General features: G+C 37.6%; 1 protein-coding gene across 6 annotated transcripts in view; it reads left to right on the forward strand.

Annotated features, from left to right (window-relative positions):
* The window catches only part of OPHN1 (oligophrenin 1), a 499922-nt gene that overhangs the window by 292695 nt on the left and 184182 nt on the right, over window positions 1-23045 (forward strand). For all 6 annotated transcript variants that reach the window (XM_027608515.1, XM_027608517.1, XM_027608512.1 and 3 more), the window contains 6 exons: window positions 3648-3758; window positions 6295-6399; window positions 8407-8536; window positions 11130-11230; window positions 15242-15333; window positions 20613-20691. In XM_027608515.1, the coding sequence (XP_027464316.1) occupies window positions 3648-3758; window positions 6295-6399; window positions 8407-8536; window positions 11130-11230; window positions 15242-15333; window positions 20613-20691 (618 nt within the window). The remainder of the gene's footprint in view (window positions 1-3647; window positions 3759-6294; window positions 6400-8406; window positions 8537-11129; window positions 11231-15241; window positions 15334-20612; window positions 20692-23045) is intronic.

The following is a 23045-nucleotide window of genomic DNA, read 5'->3' on the forward strand; positions in this document are numbered from 1 at the left end:
TTAACCTGGCTATAGTCTTATCAATTTTCTTGATGTTTTGAATTAACCAGCTTTTGAGTTTGTTGATTTTTTTTCTATGATTTCCTGTTAATTTTATTGGTTTCCTTAAAAATTGTTATTATTTATTTTCTTCTTATTCTGGTTGTAATTTGCTCTTCTTTTTCTGGTTTACTAAGGTGGAATCTTAAATTATTGATTTTAGATTTCTTCTAATATATGCCTTTTATGCTATAAACATTTCTGTAAGCATTACTTTCACTGCATCCACAAATACTAAGTTGCATTTTCTTTGTCATTTAGTTCAAAATATTTTTTATTTTCTCTTACGAATTCTTCTTTGACCTATGTATCAGTTAGGAATGTGCTGTTTAATCTCTGAGTATTTTGGCAGGTTCCAGCCATTGTTTGTTATTGACTTCTAGTGTAATTTATTCATGGTCTGAGAGCATACTTTGTATGATTACTATTCTTCTGAATTTATTCAGGTGTATTGTATGTCCCAGAATGTGGTTGATCATGGTGCTTGTTCTATGTGAACTTGAAATAAGGTGTATTCTGCTGTTGTTAGATGAAGTGTTCTACAGATGTTAATTAGATCCTGTTGGTTGATGGTGCTGTTCAATTCAGTTATGTGTTTACTGATTTTCTGCCTCAATTACTGAGAGAGGAATGTTGAAATTTCCAACTCTAATTGTGGATTCATTTATTTTTATCAGTTTTTGGCCTCACTTGTTTTGATTTCCTATTATACATAATAAGGGTTGTTATATCTTCTTAGATAACTGACCCATTTATCATTATGTTATGCCCCTCTTTTCCCCTGACAGGTTTTGTTGCTCTGAAGTCTCCTTTTTCTGAAATTAATATAGTTACTCCAGCTTTCTTTTGATACCTGTCAGCATGGAATATCTTTCCATACCTTTACTTTTAGTCTCTCTATGTCATTTATATTTCTAGTGATGTCTTATGCATAACGTATAGTTGGCTCTTACTTTTTATGCACTTTGACGGTCTCTGACTTTTAATTGGTGTGTTTAGGCCATTAACCTTTAAAGTGATTGATATAGTTGGGCAGATTTCTACCGTGTTTGTTATTGTTTGCTACCCTTTGTTTATTTTTTTGTCCTCTTAAGTTTTTTCCTGCCTTCTCTTTTTTTAACTTAAAGTTTTATATGATTCCATTTTCTGTCCTCTCCTAGCATATGAATTATACTTTTTAAAAAACTTTCTTTAGTGGTTAATCTTTTTTGCCATATGCATTTACAATTAATGCATGTGTACTTTCAAATAACATAATGCTGTGGCACAGGAACCTTATAACAATATTTTCAATTTCTCCCTTCAGTCCCATATAATATTGATGTCATTCACCTTACTTTTTAATAATCTATAATTACCAGATACATTGTTACAATTATTATTTTGGACAAACTCTAATCTGTAAGATTAGTTAAAAATAAAAAATGTTGGCGCCTGGGTGGCTCAGTCATTAAGCGTCTGCCTTTTGCTCAGGTCATGATCCCAGGGTCCTTGGATTGAGCCCTGCGTTGGGCTCCCTGCTCAGCGGAAAGCCTGCTTCTCCCTCTCCCCTGCTTGTGATCCCTCTCTTCGCTGTGTCTCTCTGTCAAATAAATAAATAAAATCTTAAAAAAAAAGAAAAAATGTGATTTTATTTTACCTTCCTTTATTCCTTCTCTAGTGCTCTTCTTTTCTATATGTTGGTAATGCATTTCTCACTTATATAGTTTTCCCTCTGCTTGAAGAAATTCTTATAACTTTTTTTTTTTACAGATTTTTTTTTTTTTTTTTTTACAGATGCGGGGCTCGATCCCAGGATTCTGGGATCATGACCTGTGGTGAAGGCAGACACTTAACGACTGAGCCACCTAGGCACCCTTCTTATAACATTTCTTGGGTCGTTATTCTACTGGCAACACATTCCTTCAATTTTTGTTTGTTTGAGAAAATCTTTAATTTTTCTTCCGTTTTTAAAAATAACATCACTGGATACAGAATTCTAAATTTGTGATTTTTCTTTCAATATCTTAAATATCTCACTCTACTCTCTTCTCTTTGCATGGTGTCTTAAGAGAAATTTTATTCTTGCCCCGCTTTAGATAAGGTGTTTCCTCTTGGAGATTTTCTTTCAAGATTTTCTCTGTGTCTTTAACTTTGTGCAGTTTGAATATGATATGCCTACATGTAGATTTTTTTTGTATTTATACTGCTGTTGTTCTCTGAGCTTTCTCAATCTTTTGTTTGGTACCTGTCTAATTTTGGAAAATTTTTAGTCATCACTTTAAGTATTCCTTATGTTTCTCCTTTTCTTCTCCTTTTGGCATTCCTAGTATGCATAACTTACACCTTTTAAAATTGCCCAACACTTCTTAAATATTTGACTCTATCTTTTTTATTCTTTTTTTCTCTTTGCATTTCAGTTTTTGAAGTTTCTATTAACATATCTTCAAGTTCAGTGATTCTTTCTGTAGCCTTGTTCAGTCTGTTGATAAGCCCATTCAAGGCATTCTTCATTTCTGCTATTGTTTTTGATTTCTAGCATTTCCTTTTGATTATTTCTTCACGTTTTCACATATCCACATATATTACTCATGTGTTGTTGTGTATTCTCCTCTTTTTCAATTAAAGCCCTTACTGTAATTTCTGGTGTAATAATTCCACCATCCACTATCTCTGCCTTATCTAAGTTTGGTTTTGATGTTTGTTGTTTATCTTCAAACTGGTTTTTGTTGTTGTTGCCCTTTTGAATGCCTTGTACTATTTTGTTGAAAGCCAGGCATGATGTTCCAGGTAAAAGGAACTGAGATAAATAGACCTTTTGTATAAGGCTTTATGTTTATGTGACTAGGAGTTAAGCTGTGCTTAGTTTGCTGTTAGACTATGCTTGGTTTATTCCAGCTATTGTTCTCAGAAGCCAGAATTTCCTCTGGTGTTTTTCTTTCGTTTTCCCCATTGTCTTTGGATTTCCTTAGAGAGGTATTCTTTTTAAAAAATATTTATTTGAGAGAGAGAGAGAGAGAAGGAGAGATGAGTGTGGGGTGTGGCAGGAGCAGAGGGAGAGAGAGACTCTCAAGCCGACTCTCCGCTGAGCTTGGATCCTGACGTGGGGCTTGATCTCATGTCCCTGAGATCATGACCTGAGCCGAAAGGAAGGGTCAGATGCTTAACTGAGTGAGCCACCCAAGGGCCCTGAGAGTTATTCTTAAATAACTGATAGTCTGATATTGTCTGCAGTAACAGGTTTCTGCTTCTGGGCTTCCGCTCTGGTAAGCTCTGATTCTCCATTTTCAACTGTCTATCCAATATTTGAGGCAACTGTTTGCCCTCTGACTTCAATTCTCTGTTGTTTCCAAGGGGAGTTGTTCATTTTCAACTTGTTCATCATTTATCTTGTGAGGATGGGTGAGATAACTTTCAAGCTTTTTAATTGTTGGACCAGAAACCAGAAGTTTCACATTGATCACTTTTTATTTCTTGATTTATAATTCTATGTCTGTAAAATAAAAGAATTAAGATCATTACTTGATGTTTAAATTCTCCCCTAGCTCTAGCATTCTGTTGAGTCCCTAAGCAGTGACTTGCATAAATGATTATGCTGTTATGTGACATTTGCTACTCTTCTTCTACAGGCAGACCTCCAGGTGGACAAGGAGAGGCACAATTTCTTTGAGTCCTCCCTTGATTATGTTTATCAAATCCAGGAAGTTCAGGAGTCCAAGAAGTTCAACATTGTGGAGCCAGTAAGTTCTATCTGTGGATGAATAGTCTAGAAATATTTACCAAATGCCAGGTTAATGTGGATTACTTTGACCATAAAATTGAAATTTCAAAGATGGTGAAGGATATTTAATGTTTAATAATGAATATCAAGAAAATAAACACACTAGCTTGGGTAACTCTTGCTCTCTTACTAGTAATATTTTATCTCTCTTCCTTACCTCCCCTCCCCCACCTTTTTTCCTCTCCCATTTTCTCGCCCCCCAGGTATGATTTTTCTTTCCTTCTCTTTTCTTGCTTCCTTTCTCCTTTTCTCCCTCCTTTGATTTCTCTGTCACCCTTCCTTTTACCTTGTTCCCTTCCCTTCCTTGCTCTCATGCTTTCATAAATCTTCTAAAGTGCCTATCATATGCCAGTCAGTGTTCTAGGAGCTCATGTCCCTTGCACTCAATGACTTCCTTTTGTACTATTTTTACTTCTATCTTCTTTATTTTTTTCTACTTACATCTCCTTGACTATAAAAGAGGTATGCTTTGATTTGACAACTATGCTGAATTTTAACTCTTGGTGCAGAAAAGCTAGAAAAAAATTATAGGAAAAACAAAACAAAAATCACAAATTCCCCATACAGAGATAGTCACTGTTAATATTTTGGCATTTTCCTTCCAAATTTTCTGTGTATCTATTATATTTCTTTCTCTATTTATGTGTGTCTTTGTACTTGTAGATGTGGGTGTGTGTACACCTGTGTGCAGGTCTGTGTACACATGTATATGTTTTGCACATGAGCATGTATATCTATGTACATGTGTATCTGTCCTCACATTTGTATATATCTGTATATATATGTGTGTGCAGCCAAGTGTTTATTCATTTGTACACAAAATAATTGAGCTTCTGTTATATGTCAGGCACTGTGCTAAACACTGGGTATTCTACAGTGAAGAAGACAGACTCTGTTTCTCTCTTTATGAAGACTACACTCTTATTGGGTAGACAGAAGGGAAAGAAGGATACACATAAATAAAACTAATTGTAAGTTATGATAAGGGCTAAAACAAATAACAAGAATGGGCAGCTACTTTAGATTAAGTGTTCAAAGAGGAACTCTGGAAGTATCACTTAAGTTCTAAAGAAAGAGAGGATGAGGCCACATGAATAATGGGGAAATAATATTAAAACACAGAAAAACACGTGTGCATGGTCCTTAAGTTAGGAAAGAACGTATGCCCGAGGGATGAAAAGATAAGTGCCTTTAGATACAGGCGATAGAAAAGGAAAGTGGCAGGAAATAATGTATGATAGGAAGGCATAGGACTTGTAATCACGGTAAAGAGTCTGGATATTAGTCTAAGTGGAGTGGTAAACCACTGATAAGTGTTAAGCTGGATATGACATGAGCTGATTTTGTTGTGTGGAGAATGGCTTGGAAGAGAACAAAAGTGGAAGTAAGGAAACCAAATAGGAGGCTACTACAGCAGTCTAGGCAAGAAAAGATGTTAGTTTGGGTTAGGGTGGTGGAAGTGGCAACAGAAAAGAATGTCTGGATTAGAGATATATTTTGGTGGAAAAACTGGTAGGATTTGGATTGATATGTGAGTGGAAGAGAAATCGAGGATGATTCTTTACTTTCTGGCTTGATTGAGTGGGTGGTAGTGTCATTTCCTGAGATGAGAAAGCTTGGAGGAGAAACAGAAAGATTTTGTATATGACAACGTATGTGGTACACACACCCACCTATACACACACACACACACACACACGTGTGTGTATATGTACATAGTTGTTATATGTTTATGTATATATACATATATATATAGTTTGTGTTTATATTTATAATATATGCATGTGTATATGCATATGGTGTATCTGTGTGCATATTTACATATACCTACCTGCTTATTTTCTAAAATGAGTAGAGCAGTTATTACTACTTCCTATTATTACACTTCACTATTGCCAGAATTGAGCATTATTGTTTAAAGGTTTGTATTTCATAGATTAAATCATATTTTCATTGTTTTTATTTCTGTGTATTTAATTATTAATGAGGTTGAATATTTGGAACATTAAAAAATTTTATTGATCATTTGTATGTCTTATTCTGAAACCCCTCTGAAACATTTCTGATTTGAAAATGGGCTCACGCTCTTTGAATCTTTTAGCATTAGGGCAGTCTTCATTAGGGTACAGAATCTTACTTTACTCATTTATTCACTTATCTATTTATTCAACAAATATCGAGTACCTACTCTGTGCCAATTCTGAGGCTATAGAGAGAAAATACAGTCTATTCCCATCTGGTCCAAACTATGAATGGTTTTATATGCTATCTGGAAAGGATCTGAATGAATACATTTTTAGTAGTTCTTATATTCTGGAAGTAAGTTCATTGTAAATGTTTAATAAAAGAATAGCTATGTGTAGACCTGTTTGTGTTTTCACAATTACTTTTAACACTGTACTCGGTATGTGGAATTTCTTTTCCGTGTTTCTTTTTCCTTTATTTGGTAATGAGAAGGTACTGGTGATAAAGTTTTTTTTACACATTTTCCCTAGGTGTTGGCCTTTCTTCATAGTCTCTTCATTTCCAACAGCTTGACTGTGGAGCTCACACAGGATTTTCTCCCATACAAACAGCAGCTCCAGCTCAGTTTGCAGAATGTGAGTTTGCATGGGGGTTTCTTTACCTGTCCCTACATTCCAATTGTATTTCAGCCCCAATGACCTTGACCTTGAAATCCCAGTTTATTGCATTCTAGCCAATTTGTCAGGACATACTAGTGTGGATCATAAATATTTTAGTGTGCTTGCTCTTCCAGTTTCAACTCTTACCAGTCTTTGAGGCTTATTGTTTTTTTTGTTTTGTTTTGTTTTTAAGATTTTATTTATTTATTTATTTGAGAGAGAAAGAATGAGAGATAGAGAGCACGAGAGGGAAGAAGGTCAGAGGGAGAAGTGGACTCCCTGCTGAGCAGGGAGCCCGATGCGGGACTCGATCCCGGGACTCCAGGATCATGACCTGAGCCGAAGGCAGTTGCTTAACCAACTGAGCCACCCAGGTGCCCCTGAAGCTTATTGTTGTTCAAACCTACCCTTCCACCCACTGACACCTCTATTTATCCAATAAATATTAAATGTTGCTAATTTACTGCATCCCTCTCAGATCAGAACCCAGCTATGGGCTTGTTTTAAGCACAGATCTTATGCTACTTCCGTGTTGGTCAGTCAAGGCACTTGTGAGTTTTATGAACGTGAATGCCCATTTTCCCCTCTCTTCCTTTTCTCATTAATTACTAGAGTTAAATAAATTATATATAAAGGTTTTACTCACCTTCTTTCCCATGCTGGTTTTTGTAGATGGCCATAGGCACCACCTTCCCATCTTTGTAACGTATATATTTTTTCTCATTTGTTTATTTAACCCACATTTAATGAATGGTTATGGATATAATATATACTCTGTGCCAGACATGGACATACCATAATGAAGTACGTTAATTTTTCTTTCCTCAGGGAACAGGAAAGAAACATAAACACTGGAACACATCATAATTCCTTGTGATAAGTGTTTCAATAGTGTTAAGAGCAACAATTTGAAGGAAGCACAGAAAGTGGAACATTTGACTGCTTGGCACAGTTAGAGAAGGCATCACTGAGATAGTGACTGTGGACTAGTTGTTGCATTGCATAAAATCTGTATTTTTATATGAAAAAGGTTGGTAATAAGGTTGGTAGTGGAAATAAACCTCACCTGGTTGTTTAGGAGGATCCTGACTTAGAGTTGTTTTGTTTCTTTCTGGGTACTCACCTTCACCAGAATGTGAGAGCCCCTGACTTCTATGGATTTATAAAATATTCCTATAACCAGGTTAATCATTTGAATCTTCCTCCAAATAGAACTTGAAAAGTATGAGTTTAATAACAGCACTTTGTATCTGTGTATATGATGAACTCATTCACAGGATAATCAATAGAGTGGGCCCAACAAGATAAGGTAGTTCAGATCACCTTTTTGACTGATCTAACAGTCTTGAGGCTGGACACTAAGGACCTGTCTCTAGTGATTTTCATACTCACATTTCAAACATTTGCTATTGTGTTTTAGTGGTGTAGGTTTAAATAGATTTCTTCTTACCATTAGCTTTTGTTATTCATGGAAATGAAAACATAACTTTTCTATTGACCTGTCTTCAAAGATAGCACCTTGTCATGTATTTTATCCTAATAGCCAGAATTTGGTTCAGAGTCAAGTAGGCAGTAACTTTACTTGAGGCAGAGCTTAGAAGTTGCCATGATAATATTATCTTTGGAAACCTTCTTTACAGTTTCCCATCCTGTAAAGCGAAGTTCAGTTTGGTGCTCGGAATTCTAAGAACCCTTATTTATTGGCTTATGTGATTCCCATTAGAATAAAAATTCTCCCAGATGTGTTTTTATGTTTATATTGCTATTTATGTTTCTGTTTCCCTTTTAGTCTTCAGCACTGTTAAACTCCATAAAATTGTTTTCTAGTCACTATGTTGTTCTACGTTTCTTTTTTTTTTTTTTTTGCTATGTTGTAACATAATATGCAAACCAAGAAAACTCTGAACTGGATCTATGACCAATAAGTGCTTTTTAGTAATGATGGTGATAATGATAATAGTGACAATGATAATATCTTCACAGACAAGAAATCATTTCTCCAGTACCCGGGAAGAGATGGAAGAACTTAAGAAAAGGATGAAAGAAGCTCCCCAGACATGCAAACTTCCAGGACAGCCTACCATCGAAGGCTATCTCTATACACAAGAGAAATGTGTGTGGGAATACAAGGATACCCACTGGGTTTCAGTAGGCTAGCACCTACTGCCACTTGGCTTCTCCAAACTCCTGGCACCCATATTGTTTACAGACCCCTGACAACTACACCTCTTTGGAGAAGAGTCTGGGAACAGTGAAAAAAAGAAAAGGAAGGAGAAATTGGAGGGGGAGGTTAAGGATTTGTCTTCCAAAGACTTTGGGATGATAAGATCTAAGGTTTTTCTCTGTGATTCAAAATGGGGATTGTTAATTATTTAATCCTTCTGATGACTGTGACTGGGGAAAAAAAAGGAGGTAGGGGAAAGGAGGCAGAAAAATAATATTTATTACACCTACTATGTACCAGGCATGGTGCTAAGTGCTTTAAATATACTATCTCATTTAATCTTTAAAAACGCTTATCATACCCATTTTACTTGAGGCCATGGAGGCTTAGAGAGATCACTAGTTGAAAGTTACCCAACTCTATGTTGGCTAATTGAACATAATAAAAAAAAGGGAAAAAAAAGAAAGTTACCCAACTATCAATTAGCAAGCCTAAGAGTAAACTCAGTTCTCTGAAATGCCAAAACCTATGCTCCTGTCACTACACCCTGTACCTTCCACTGCCTTAGGAGCACATATTTGCTCTTAAAGCACTGAACAACAACCCTTGTGCTTTCAGTGAGCAAGACAGTTGTTCATTGCTAACCAAGGACCACGGGTTAACTTACCCATTCACTGAATATTGCAGAGTATTTAAGCCTTCCTGCTTCCTAAATTACATTATGAAAATCTGTATGTGCTCTTTGATTTTCCTTATGAACTATGACCCAGTGCTCCCAAAGCCTGTGATTTCAGCCCTGCCCAGAATTATTATACCTGAGAAGAAGAGGCAAAAGAGGCTATTCAGATGTTACCAGTTTGAAAAACTACTGCAATTCACAAAGCAGGGCATTTAAGCAATGATCTTATCATCTTTTCTTCTCTTAGAGAAATTAACTTTTGGTGGTTTTCAAAGATATGTTCTTCCACCTTTCAGGTTTATCTCTTCAACTCTGCATTGCAGAATTTCTCAATCTCAGTGCAACTGATACTTTGGGCTGACGTTTTGGGCTGGGGGATCATGTACATTGTAGGGTATTTAGCAGCATCTATGGCCTGTCCTCACTTTATTCTAAGAGCACTCTATAGGTGTGACAATCTAAAATGTCTCCAGGCATTGCCAAATATCTCTTTGGCAAAATTGCCCTTGGTTGAGAACTACTACTGTATTATAAAAGATGTGGGAATAATGATTTTGTAATCTTGGCTGTAATATCAACTAGCTACATGGTCCTTCTGTGCCCCAGTTTTGTAATTTGTCAAATGGATATGACGTTGCTATTCAGTTGAATGTTTATCGAGCATACTTTTTGCCAGACAATATGCAGTGCATTGGGGATTTAAAAAAAAAAATGAACCAATCTTGGTTTTGCCTCCAAGAAGTTCATAGTCTGATGAGGAAGGCAGACAACTATATCAAGAATTATAAGGAAATGTGTTGAGTACTGCATTTGGGGCATATATCTAAGCGCTTCACTGAGGAAGCAATGTTTGAATTAGGACTTGAATTATGAGTGGAAGTTTGATAGGCAAAAAATGGGGGGAAGAAAAATTCCAGTTATACACATGTTACTCAGGCACAAAGGTGTGTGAAGATGTAGTTTATTTGCAGGGTCTTAGTTTGCCAAGAATAGCCCTGGTTTACACTTGTCATCCTGATGTAATTATTAATAGTGACCCCATTCACTCTTAAGTATGTATTGAATTTGGACTAAAAATATATGGCGACCTATTTATTTGGTAAGTGAAAGTAATTCAGTGAGGCAGGACCATAGAGGGTGGCAAAAGACAAAGTAGGAAAGGTAAATATCATATTATGAAGGGTCTTGTGGGCCAACCTGAGTTTAGAGACGGTGGGAAAGCCATGCGTGATTTATAAGAAAAATTATATAAAGAGAAATATGTATTTAAAAAATATTCCTTTAACTAAAGAATGGAGAATGGACTAGAAAGGAGTGATCAGAAATGGGGGAAATCAGAGAGAAGGCCACTGTCATAATTAATTAGTGAAATGGTGAGTTTTTATTTTGTTTGAAGTAGATCATAAAACATCTAAAAGTAATTCAGCAATAGTGCCCTGAACTAATTCAGTCCTAAAAGGGATGGAGAGGAGGAAGCAGCTGAAGGAGAGACATGTGGGGAAAAGAATGAGCAGAACCCAACCACCAATCAAATGGGACAGGTTACAGGGAAGAAGAAGCAGAAGATTACAGATGTTTCCAACTCATACAATAGGATGAACAGTAGAAGCATTTAGAAGACATGGCAAGAAGAGCTATTTGGAGCATGCTAGAGCAAATGTGGAAAGCATTTGATGAGGATTAGGATCCCTATATGTGCTGTGGGTCGATAGCCCACAAGGTTGGAGTTCAGGGGAAGGTTAGAGCTAGATCTGAAGCCCTATGACTATGAAGAGCAGACTATAGCATTTCCATCTTAGGAGTGTATTGACCATATAGCCAAATGGATATAGTCTGTCAGCTCACTTTTGCCTATCATTGTAGGGGCTTTGGGAATATCCTGGGTGAAATATTACTGCCAGTATGAGAAGGAGACCAAAACGCTCACCATGACACCTATGGAGCAGAAGCCAGGTGCTAAACAGGTCAGTTCTTTTGTGTGCCATATTTTTTTGAAATGCATCTGTGACTGCATCTCAGAAAAGAGTATATCTTGACTTAGTGTCAAAGAATCAAGTCCAACACTGTCATGTGAAGCCATGACTCTGTATGTTCCTCTTGACCTAAGTTTGCATTGGGCCAGATACTACTCAGTTGAGTGAAATATATCTATTAATTATGTCAAGCCTTCTGAAGGTGCTTGTACTTTCTCAGATCATTTATTAAATTATTACAAGTGCTCATCCATTGTACAAGAAAATTTGCAAGTATATGGATGAATTGCAGGAAGATAGTGTTACCTGCTTTTAAGAAGTCTCTACTTCTTAGGATTCTTAGGATTCCTTTAAATAGTTTAAAATATCATTTTCCAAAATTCCTTTTTTAGAGAAGCATGTCTGTTTCCTAAAGTTGGAATAACCTATACCCCATATTCTGTGTAATGTTCGGATATATTTAAGCAGATAATACTTCTTCTGTCCTTCAAACCTTCCTGATTCCCTAAAATGTCAAGATGAATTGAACATACTAAGAAGATAGTTACTTACCTGGAAGAACCCAATCTTATACATTACTTACTGTACTATACTATATATATGACCACACAGCCAAAAAATGTTATTCTGTCAATCTCACTTTTGCCTATCTTTGTAGAGGCGTTGGAAATTCTCTGTCTCTCTCTCAAGGGTTTATTAAGATAAAAGCTGATAGATAGACTGTTCATATTCTAAAAGTAGTTTAGTGTGTACCTTAAACTGTCCCTCAGACTGGGTCTTAAGGCATGATTTTGAGGATTTCTATTCTTTACAAATTGTTTACAAAGTCTAGCAGGGTTCATTTGTTAGCACTGAACCTTGGTGGTGTGAGAAGACCCAATTTGTTAGGCAGAAATTTGGAGAAAAATTGGACCAATTTGTCTCCATTGCTGGTGCTTTCCATGGAAGATCTCTCTTGTGTGGCTTGTTCACAGAAAATTAGAGAGGACTGAAATTTGATGTCAGGCTATAGAAAACTGCCTTTTTGTCTTTAACCAAAAATTTTGTCACTCGGCTTTTAACGTGTATTGGAGATGGAAGGCACCTCTAATGAAGTGTACCAAATGGGGTTTCCAGAAGCCTCATCCATGCTTCTCTATGGGCTAGTTGCTCATTCCTGACTCCAAAACTCTTACTGGTTTCCAGTCTGGTAATTGCCAAAGTACCTTTCAATGTGGTTTCAATAAATTTATCTTGTGCTCTATCACAGAATTTTTTCCATTTCTGTCAGAACTTAGCTATGTATTTTACTGGCTAGTGCTTATAAGCACTGTCCTGTAATTTCTTCCTTTTCTTCTCCTACACACATTACTTTCCCAGTCCCAGACTTTAAAGTAAGCTGATTTAGGCCCCCTTTCCCCTGCTCAGGCACCTACTACAAAGCTCAAGACAGAAGCGGACGTACCACTTTCATATCCTCCTATGAGATGAGCACAAGCTCTCCTTTTAGTTTTTCTTTCCTTCTTCCCTTTTCATTGAGTGGCTGCTTGTAAAATTGCAATAGTGTCAGCCTAAGCAGTTTTAATATGGAGTTCCTTATGGAGTGGAAAGAGGAACTTGTTTCTCTATTTAGAAGGAAGGGAAGGTAAAGTAGTAACTTGAATTTCCCTAAAATGAAGCTGGAAATAATTTCTTCTTGTCAGTTCTCTCAGTTCCTATTACTGGTTTGTGTTTTAGAAAGGTAAACAATACAAGTAAGTGAGACTGTAATAACACCATAAAATCCACTATTTATTGAACATCTACTGTGTGCCAGGCACTGAGCTAGACACATTTCGGCATGTGCCTCATTTACTTTCCCAGTAGCCCTGGCAAGTATTAATAGTTCAATTTGAAGGTGGCAGAATTAGCCCTCTTTGTGACTATGGTACTTACCAGTGTTCCCTACTAGTTCAGCCTATCAACTTCCACTTGTGTTGTGCTGCTCATTTTACAGGTTATCTTCCCAAATTATGTTTTATAAGATCCCCATCATTTACCTGTCAGGCAGTTGTGGTAAGAGGAAAGAGTGCTGTATTTTTATAGACTTTCAACAATTGGGTTTAAATCCTAGCTCTTTGGCCTAGTAGCTTTTTGACCCCAAGTAAATTATGTAATGTTACTCAGTATCATTTTCCTCATCAGAAAAATGGCAAGAATGATACTGTAGTTCATAAAAATTTCTTGGGCACTAACTCTTTCCTAGACCCTGGAGATATAAAGATAAATAAGATGCTGCCCATGCCCTTGAGTTCTCAGTCAATTGGGGAAATAAGGCATGAAAACAGGAAGTTTTAATATAATGCACAAAACACATAGTGAACAGTGCATGGGATTGGGGAAGAATATTGGAGGAAATGAAAGCTGAACTGCAGTTTGTAGAACAATTAAGAGTTTAGCCAGACCAAGAATATAGATAAAGTCATTGCAGGTGGAGGAAACATTATTTACAGTTATGGAATCATGAGAGTTATGACGTGTGAAATGAGAGCACTTCTGCACGGATGAGGCATGAAACAGATGGGGGTGGCTAGAGGTAACCTGGAGTAATAGACAGGGCCTAGGCCCCTGAGCTATGATGCCTTTGACTCTGAGGGAGCTGAGAGTTTAAAGAGGGAGGGTGAGTGTATAATGCTGTTAAGTTACTGTCATCTTGAAAGTCTAGTAATTCTTGATACCTTTAGTATTGGGGTAAAGAAGGCAGATTGAAGAATGAAATTAGAGTTGAATTTTTATAGTGTAGGAACAGTAAAAGGATAGGCCCGAAAGGGGGTTGAGTGTGCCAATAAGAAAGAAGTATTGTATGCAACTAATGAATTGTTGAACACTACATCAAAAACTAATGATGTATTATATATTGGCTAATTGAACATAATAATAAAATAAAATAAAAAAAGAAGTATTGTTTGATCAGTTGGATCAACTGTATGGACCAGTTTGGATGGCATAGTACCTAGACCCAGACCTGGCACTTGGGAAGTGTTTCTGAATTTCTGGCAGCTAGGTGGTTAGCATTTTCCCCATTTAATAGATTGTGAAGTTAAGATTCAGAGGGGAAAACAATTTGCCCTGGATTGTAAGCTAGTAAATGGCATAACTGAGACAAAACCCCAGGTTTTAAACTTCCTAGTTTATTACTATTTCTACTATACTGACTTGGTTGACTTTGGGTAAGCCATTTTACCTCTCTGAGCTTCACTTCTTTCTAAGGGTTGTTATGAAGAAAGTTGATTTAAAGATACCTAGCATAATGTGTGGCAAATAGTAGGTAATTGATAAATCTTACTTCTCTTTCCTATACCACATTGTCTCTGTTGAGATAATAGAGGGAAACTGAACAATGTGGGATTGGGAAATTTTAATCTGTGGACACAGTGGACTTCAATGGCCTTATTAAGTGCCCATAAGACTAAGGTGGGCTACACTGTTCTGCATATATGAAATATCAAATGGAACTTTGAGTAATATATAAATTTGCTCATTTTCTCTACTCCTGCCCAGTCTTTGGAGAGATTGCTTTTGTGATTCCTGTCTTCCTGAAGAGTCTGGAGGTGGGGAATGAAAATGTTTCTCTCCCCTCCTCCATCTGCCAATTTAATAGAAGGAGGGTCGCATAAAGCCACTCCCAACCTGGAAGTTTCATGAAAATTTTATTCAATACACTTAATGCCGTTTGGTCAACCCATTTGTCCTACATTCCCCTGATATTATGTATAATTAGCTTCCTATTTAATCTACCATGCTTGGAAAACAGTACTGACCTATCCCGAGCATTTTGTCCTGGTCTCAACCATTAATTATTGGAGCAAGAAGAAACCATCTGCTGCAGATACTGTTTGAAGGGACAAGGTTCTCAGTGAGGCTAAACATTACTCCTGCTGCCCTGACAGATGCCTTCCAAGTGGCTGAGGCTACTGCAGGAGGCAGAAGAAGCTTCTGTGCATTTTCTTTTCAAATTGGCTATTAATCCTTCTCTTATATCAGGGGCCTTTGGACTTAACCCTGAAGTACTGCGTGAGGAGGAAGACAGAGTCTATCGACAAAAGGTTCTGTTTTGATATAGAAACTAATGAAAGGTAAGCTGTGCTGGTATGAACTGGTAATGTCCTCATGTGCCAGGTGCTGAGCCTGAGTAGATCTTTTATTTTCCTCTGTCCTCTCTCGTGCTGAAAATGAGCAAATCTGTTCATGACATTACTGTTTTGGCTCTCTGGCTGCTATTCACAGGAACCCCTGTTAGACCTGGCCCAGAGCTGGTTTTCCCTGTGGGAACTTCAGCCAGCTTTGCCTCACCTGCTCTAGGCAGAATAAGTCATTCCTAGGATTTAATTTGCTATGAGATATGCTGCAACAGTCAACATTTGGTGACGCTGCAGAGACAGCATAACAAAACTCATTCTTTTTTTTTTTTTGTAGTATCAAGTTTTTATTTAAATTCCAGTTAGTTAACATATAGTGTGATATTAGTTTCAGGAGTCGAATTTAGTGATTCATCACTTACATACATCCAGTGCTCATCATCACAAGTGTCCTCCTTAATGCCCATCACCCATTTAACCCACCCTCCACCTCCCCCCAGCAACCCCAGTTTGTTCTCTAGTTAAGAGTCTGTTTCCTAGTTTGCCTCTCTTTTTTTCCCCTATGTTCAACTGTTTTGCTTCTTAAATTCCACATGAGTGAAATCATATGGCATTTGTCTTTCTCTGACTGACTTATTTCACTTAGCATAATGTGTTCTAGCTCAATTCATGTTGTTGCAAATGGCAAGATTTCATTCTTTTTCATGGCCAGGTAATATTCCTGTGTGTGTGTGTGTGTGTGTGTGTGTGTGTGTACACCATATCTTCTTTATCCATTCATCAGTCGATGGACACTTGGGCTCTTTCCATAATTTGGCTATTGTTGATAATGCTGCTATAAACATGAAGGGTGCATGTATTCCTTCAAATCAGTATTTTTGTATCCTTTGGGTAAATACCCAAGAGTGTAATTGCTGGATCATAGAGTAGCTCTATTTTTAACTTTTTGAGGAAACTTCATACTGTTTTCCAGAGTGGCTGCATCAATTTGCATTCCCACCAGCAATATAAGAGGGTTCCCCTTTCTCAGTATCTTTGCCAATGCATGTTGTTTCCTGTGTTGTTAATTTTAGCCATTCTGACAGGTGTGAGGTGGTTTCTCATTGTGGGTTTGATTTGCATTTCCCTGATGATAGTGATGTTGAGCATCTTTTCATGTGTCTGTTGGCCATCTGGATATATGTCTTCGATGGAAAAATGTCTATTCATGTCTTCTGCCCGTTTCTTAACTGGATTATTTGGTTTTTGGGTGTTGAGTTTGATGAGTTCTTTATGGATTTTGGATACTAGCCCTTTATCCGTAATGTCATTTGCAAGTATCTTCTCCCATTCAGCAAAACTCATTCTTTTATCTCCTAATATAACATACAAGAATGAGTTAATTAAAACACATTTTTAAGGGGAGATAGAAGGGATGGAAGATGGTAGTGGTAGTGGGGAGTCTTTTTTCCCCACTTGGTGCAAACATGATACAGACTTCCCCTACTTTGCAGGTATACTGGAAATAGTTTGATTATCAACTTTCTGATTTCAGCTAAGGCTTTCAAACTTTGTACTTTGTTGCATTTGTTTCTCTCCAGTACCCTCTTTTTGTTTTCTGGAACTGGGCAGTTTTATCAGAGGTGAATTTAACCTTGAAATTTTAAAATGAGAGCATTTGGAGTTCCTTTGGAGAAAAGCATATTATGTAGTTGAGAGGTTGATCCAAAATTCAGTGAATAAATGTCCCTGTACGTTATTTCGGTCTATTATTTCTATGTGTTAGGTACCACATAATAGAATAGAATTTAACAAAACAGATTTCCTAGAAAGGGACTTAAAGGTTGAATTAGAATATCATATGAACTAAACTATCAAGGACTGGAATCATAAAGATTATACTAAGAGATGAGGACTTTTATTTATTTATTTATTTTAGTCTGGAAATAAGTAAAAAGTCCTTTTCCCCATTTGAAAATCTGTTTGTTAATCCATATGATTTCTTTGTTAGAAATGGATGGTCCTGACCGAAGATGGTTGTGATAGTAAACATTGTTACTGGTAACCATGCAGCTGTCCCTCATTTCTCCAGCAGCTTCAGGCCTAGTTGGAAGGGGGAACTATAGTCCTATTTACTGCAAAAAATAACTATTGGCTGTGGCTTCTCTTTCATGAACCTTTATTGTCTCTCGCTCTGTAGCATCAAGGTGCTTAAAAGAAATTAAAATTATCTGTGTCTAGTTTCATTCTGATTCCCTTTTCAGCTTAAATTTGCAAGCTATTTGCAAATAATATCCCTATAGACTTAAAGCAGTTGCAGACAATTTGGCCCTGAGATAATGTGCTGGGACCAGTTTATCATCATATATCTTGCACCTAGTGCTATGCGTAGCTCATGATAGGTACTAAATTTGGTGTTTATTTTTAAATGTATTTTCCCACCCCATAACACTGAGGAATTCTGAGACTAGAACCCAGGAATTAAAGTTTTGGTGTGTCTGTGATTTTAGTTACCACATATTAGGCTCTTAAAAAACATTCACTCACCTAATCCCCCTCCCCCATTTTACTGGTGCGGAGACTGAGACTTGAATATGTTAAGTTACTTGCCCAAAGTCACACGGTGGCAAGGCTGAGTGCAAACGCTCGTTTGTAGGTCTCCAAAGTCCATGTTTTTTTTTTTTTTTAATTTTGCTCCATTGTCTTATAAGGAGAATAAACATGCTGTGAAATAAAGGGTCAAATATAATAATGAACAGGTGCTGAGGTACCTCTGTGTGCATGAAGTTTTGTGAAGAGTGTGGCATCTGCTTTCCTGGATAGTAAATCTGATATAAGAAACAAAGTCAGCATTCCCAGCAAGCATCAGTCACCTATACTCATGTCCCTGCAGCACAGAGAGCTAAGGACTCTTTGAGTTCCTTTTACTATCTCAGGAATAGAGGGTAACTATTTTTTTTAATTAGTTTTGCTGCCATGGTGCCTGGGTGGCTCAGTTGGTTAAGCCTCTGCCTTTGGCTCGGGTCATGATCCTGGGGTCCTGGGATCAAGCCCCACGTTGGGCTCCTTGCTAAGCAGGAAGCCTGCTTCTCCTTCTCCCTCTGCCTGCCGCTCCTCCTGCTTGTGCTCTCTGTCTCTTTATTAAATAAAATCTTTAAAAAAATAAATAGATTTGCTGCCAATATTTGAAACCACAGGCTTATAGCTCATAGAACTTGAAGTGCAATAATAATAATAATAATAATAATAATAATAATAATAACCTAACAACAACTGCTAACGTTGGCCTATGTACCAGGCACTATTCTCAGCCCTTGAAGAGTATAATTTCGTTTAATCCTCACTAAGTTCCATGAGGTATGGGATGTTATCCCAATTTCACAAAGGAGGACAAGGAGACAGGGAGAAATTAAGCAACTTAGGTAACACAGCAAATGGTAGAGCCAGGATCCAAATCCAGGAATTCTAGTCTTCAAACCCACACTCTTGACCATTGCTCTGTACTGCACATATGCTATGTATGTCTTTTTGTTCTGGATGAGTGACTGGGACCTCAGGAAGGGCAGGGGATTTGCCTAAGGTCATAAAGATAGTCAGTGGAAAATCCTGGACTAGAAGTCAATGTTCTTTCTACTTTGTCATCCTGTTCTTATAAATATTATTCTGTGAATTTGACTTTCTGTGGCACCCAAGAATCTTCAAATGCTTCTTGAATAGTCACTTATTCATTCTTTCAGCCTCTCTGTAAGGTTAAGAGAAGACACGCACTGGAGTTTTAATTTCCTAGATAGGGAAGCTGAGTTCCAGAATGTGTTTAATGTCATATCTGGTCTGTACTGTCTGCTTTTATATCTGTTGCCCATTTCCTTGTTCTTCCTCTGGCTTCAGGATTCAGCTGGGTAGCTGTCTTTACAAAGATTTCTAGACTTGCTAGCCCCATGTGATATATCCAAAAAGTTGGTTATTTGTTAGAGAAGAGTAAACTTGAAAGAATCCAGTGCCCAAAGCCAAGTTCTGGTTTTCAGTTGATTTTGTCTTAAAGATCATTTGGGGGTTTTCCTTTTTAAGGTGTACTTTAATGGAGTAAAAGATGGAACGTCAAATAGGAATCCCATGGTATCAAAACTGGAAGGGACCTCCCAGCTGATCTGGTCCAACACCGTTATGGATAAAGAAACTGAGGCCCATAGAGACCCAGTTGCTTTTCCGGGCTCTCTGAACTCTCTTGTCATTGTTCTTACTATTCCACGACTCTGAGAGAGGTCTTAACAGAAGGAGTTAAGAGGAACCAGTTTCTCATAATGGTGCAGATATACAGATAATGCAAGGAGACTTTATATCTGCAATAATATGGTCAATCTGGAATTCTCAGTTTGGTTGTGAAAGTCTAAGAAGACCATACAGAGTATACCAACTTGGAGTATCTCTGGCTATAGGTAGCCTACAAGTAAATAGAAAAAAAAAAATGGGTTTGAGGCCATCTCTGATGGAGAAAAGGCCTTGTAGCATGGTGGTTAAGAAAGAACATGGCTGTTGGACCAGAATTCCTAAATTTAAATCCTGGCTCTATACTTACCCACTGTGTGAACTTAGGGAACAACTCGGTGCCTCAGTTTCCCCTTTTGTAAAATAGGGATTCCTGTATGGTACCTGCTTTATAGGTTCCTAGGTAGATGACATGAATTTATACCTATAAAATACTTAGAACAGAACCTGGTTCCTAATGAACATTCAGTAACTGTTATTATTTAGTCATAAGATTGCTTAAGTCAGCCAAAAGGCCTCCTCCCTGTGCTGAGCTAGCGTGCATGTTGTTGAATTCTTTCCAGCTGGAAATACTCTTTGGACATCATAGATGGGGGAAGTAGGAAAGCCATTTTTTTTTTTTTGATGGATGAATGTGCCCATGCTGAACATGCTTACTCCTAGAGCCCAGACCAAACTGCTGGCTTCTAAGAAAGGCAAAGAGAGCCACGGTTTGTCTCAAGTACAATGGAGCCAATTTAAGTGTGTATTCTGATGAGGTGTCTTGGGATCTACCTTCCTATTTCCTTGCCTGACCCTGGCATGAGGCTGCCAAGATACCATCTCCCCTAGGGTTCCCAACGTTACTGCTCTCTAAATGTTTCATTGTTTTTTTTTTTTTTTTTTTGAGTAAGAGAGATTTTGAAAAATTGGAATTCTGTATGTGCCTGCTCAGTGTGACACCTCCCAGGGCTGAGAGGGACCCTAGATCACAAGACTTCATTTTCTCGGGTGAGTTTTCTACTTTTAACTTGTCATCTTTTTCCCCTTAGGCCAGGAACCATCACTTTGCAGGCCCTTTCAGAAGCTAACAGAAGGCTATGGATGGAGGCCATGGATGGAAAAGAACCTGTAAGTTACCTCAGGATACTAGAGAAACCTCAGCACCATAATCCAGTGTGTGAGTGCCCTTAGTGGTACCAGTGGGTCTAGGACAATTAAATAGTCAGATCATCAGACTCAAAATTTTAGAGCTAGAAGGAATTGTTGACTTGATATTTCTTGCTTAAAAAGTAAGGCAATTTTGAGTTCCAGAGGGTGAGGGACTTCTCTGGAATTACTCTCAGAAAAGGCATAACAGCTGGGCCTAGAATCCAGGTTTCTCAGCTTCTTGCTGCAGTGCTAGATGATGCAGCTGTGCCCACAAGATCTTCTTAAGAAAGAAAATTAAGCCTTTTTTCAGTTTATAAAACATGTGTTCATATAGAAAGATGGAAAATAATTGTCATAACTGAATAAGCATTTGTTAAGATTTTATTCACATTGGTTTTGCTGCTCCCATCTTACATTCCTAAGTCAGCTTATTCTCTTTAAGGGTACAGCTATTGGGGAAGATGGTACTGCCATACTATATCCCAAGATGTACTGGTCCGTTTAGAACATTGTTACATAAGAGGACAAACAGTACCTTAAAAGTTTTAGTGACTGTCATAGAAAGACCAATATGAAGAGTCAGAAACGAGGAAAAAGCACTTTTTCTCTTCAGTATCTTCCATGTAGGTTTCTTCTAGTGGCATATGAACTAATATCACCTAACTAGTGTTGGAATTCCAAAAGCCTGAATTTGGATCTTTTGTTGTGCCATTCAGTGGTTGTGTGACTTTGAGCAAGTTATTCCATCTCTCTGAGATTCAGTTTTCTTCTCTTCAGTAAAATGGGTTTAATAATCTCTGTTCTACTTACCTCACAGAGTTGCTTTGTAAAATCAAATGAATGGAAGTCTGTCAACCATAATGTGCTATATTAGTTTTAGGTGCTTCTAACTGGGCTGAAGAAAGAGTGCAAAGCTACTGAGATTCAATAATATTTGGATATAGTCTAATCTTGTTTTATTCAAGGCAAGAATGTGCTAAGAGGGGGAAATATACTCCAGGGTTTTCTTTCTGTGTCTCCTCAGTGCCCTGGAGACTAAAGAGGAATACCCAGATCTCAGATTGCATTTATAGCACCCAAGAAGTTTAACTATTGCATGCCTTTGATGTTTCTCTAGGAAGATGGTGGGAGGCTGAGCAGAGCATTTTATTCTTGATTCCCTCTTCTGAACTTGTTCTCTCTTTAGATTTTAATGGTCAAAGGATGCAGATGGCTTTTTGTGGAGAATGACGTTAGAATACAGGTCCACTGAATGTGGATCCTTAACAACTTGATTATGATAGACTTTCCACAGATATCTTGTTTATTTTTTTAAGATTTTATTTATTTATTTGACAGAGACACAGAGAGAGAGGGAACATAAGCAGGGGGAGCGGGAGCGGGAGAAGCAGGCTTCCTGCTGAGCAGGGAGCCCAATGCGGGGCTTGATCCCAGGATCCTGGGATCATGACCTGAGTCAAAAGCAAATGCTTAACGACTGAGCCACACAGACGCCCCCACAAATATCTTGTTTATAAAAGTGGCAGCAAGGGCTGGTCAGCATAGAAATCTCCTTCATTGAAATATCCATGGGCATACACACAGATGCAGATAATTTTCTTTTAAAAGGAGAGATTGTTAAAGCAGACTAATAGATGCCATATAGAAGGCTTATTTCCTGCAGTTTCACATTATTATTTTTGCTGCTTTACTAAACACCTCAGTTCACTAATCTTATACTGGGTATACATGCCTTTGTTTAAAGTGTCAGAGAAGATCAGGACTTGAAGGGACATCTACTCCAATCCTGATCATTTTAGAGATCTTGATTTTGAAGTGTAGAGAATGAAAAGGACACACACGCCCGAGATTTCATAATGAGGTAGAGGTGGAGCCTGGACTAGACTTCGTCAAGGATCTCCTCTTTGGTTTCTCACACAGCTGTCACAGTGTGTACTTCAATATGACTCAGACAAATCTTGATCAATGCATGGATCTCTTTCAGTTGGACACTTGCTTTTCTACAGAGAAACACCCATTAGTTAGCCTTTGGGGTAGGAGGTTGGTATTGGGAACATTTACATTTTACCATCAATGCCCGTTAGCCATATATCCATTAGAAAACTATTTCTTTTCTCTCATGCTCTCTTGCTCCATCAGAAAAATTCTGCAAGCTTTACATAAGTAAATCTCTAAGATGGGTAGGCTGCAGTGAGCTACTTGGAATCTGCCATAGTCTTCAGAGATTGTTAATCCACGTGTTTTCTAGGGACCTAGGCAAAGATCATTCTGTTTAGTCCACTTTTTCATCTTATTAAAGCTTTAGAGTCGCTAATGGTTTTGATGGACTATCT

Source organism: Zalophus californianus, chromosome X, assembly GCF_009762305.2.
Source record: "Zalophus californianus isolate mZalCal1 chromosome X, mZalCal1.pri.v2, whole genome shotgun sequence".
Lineage (NCBI taxonomy): Eukaryota > Metazoa > Chordata > Mammalia > Carnivora > Otariidae > Zalophus > Zalophus californianus.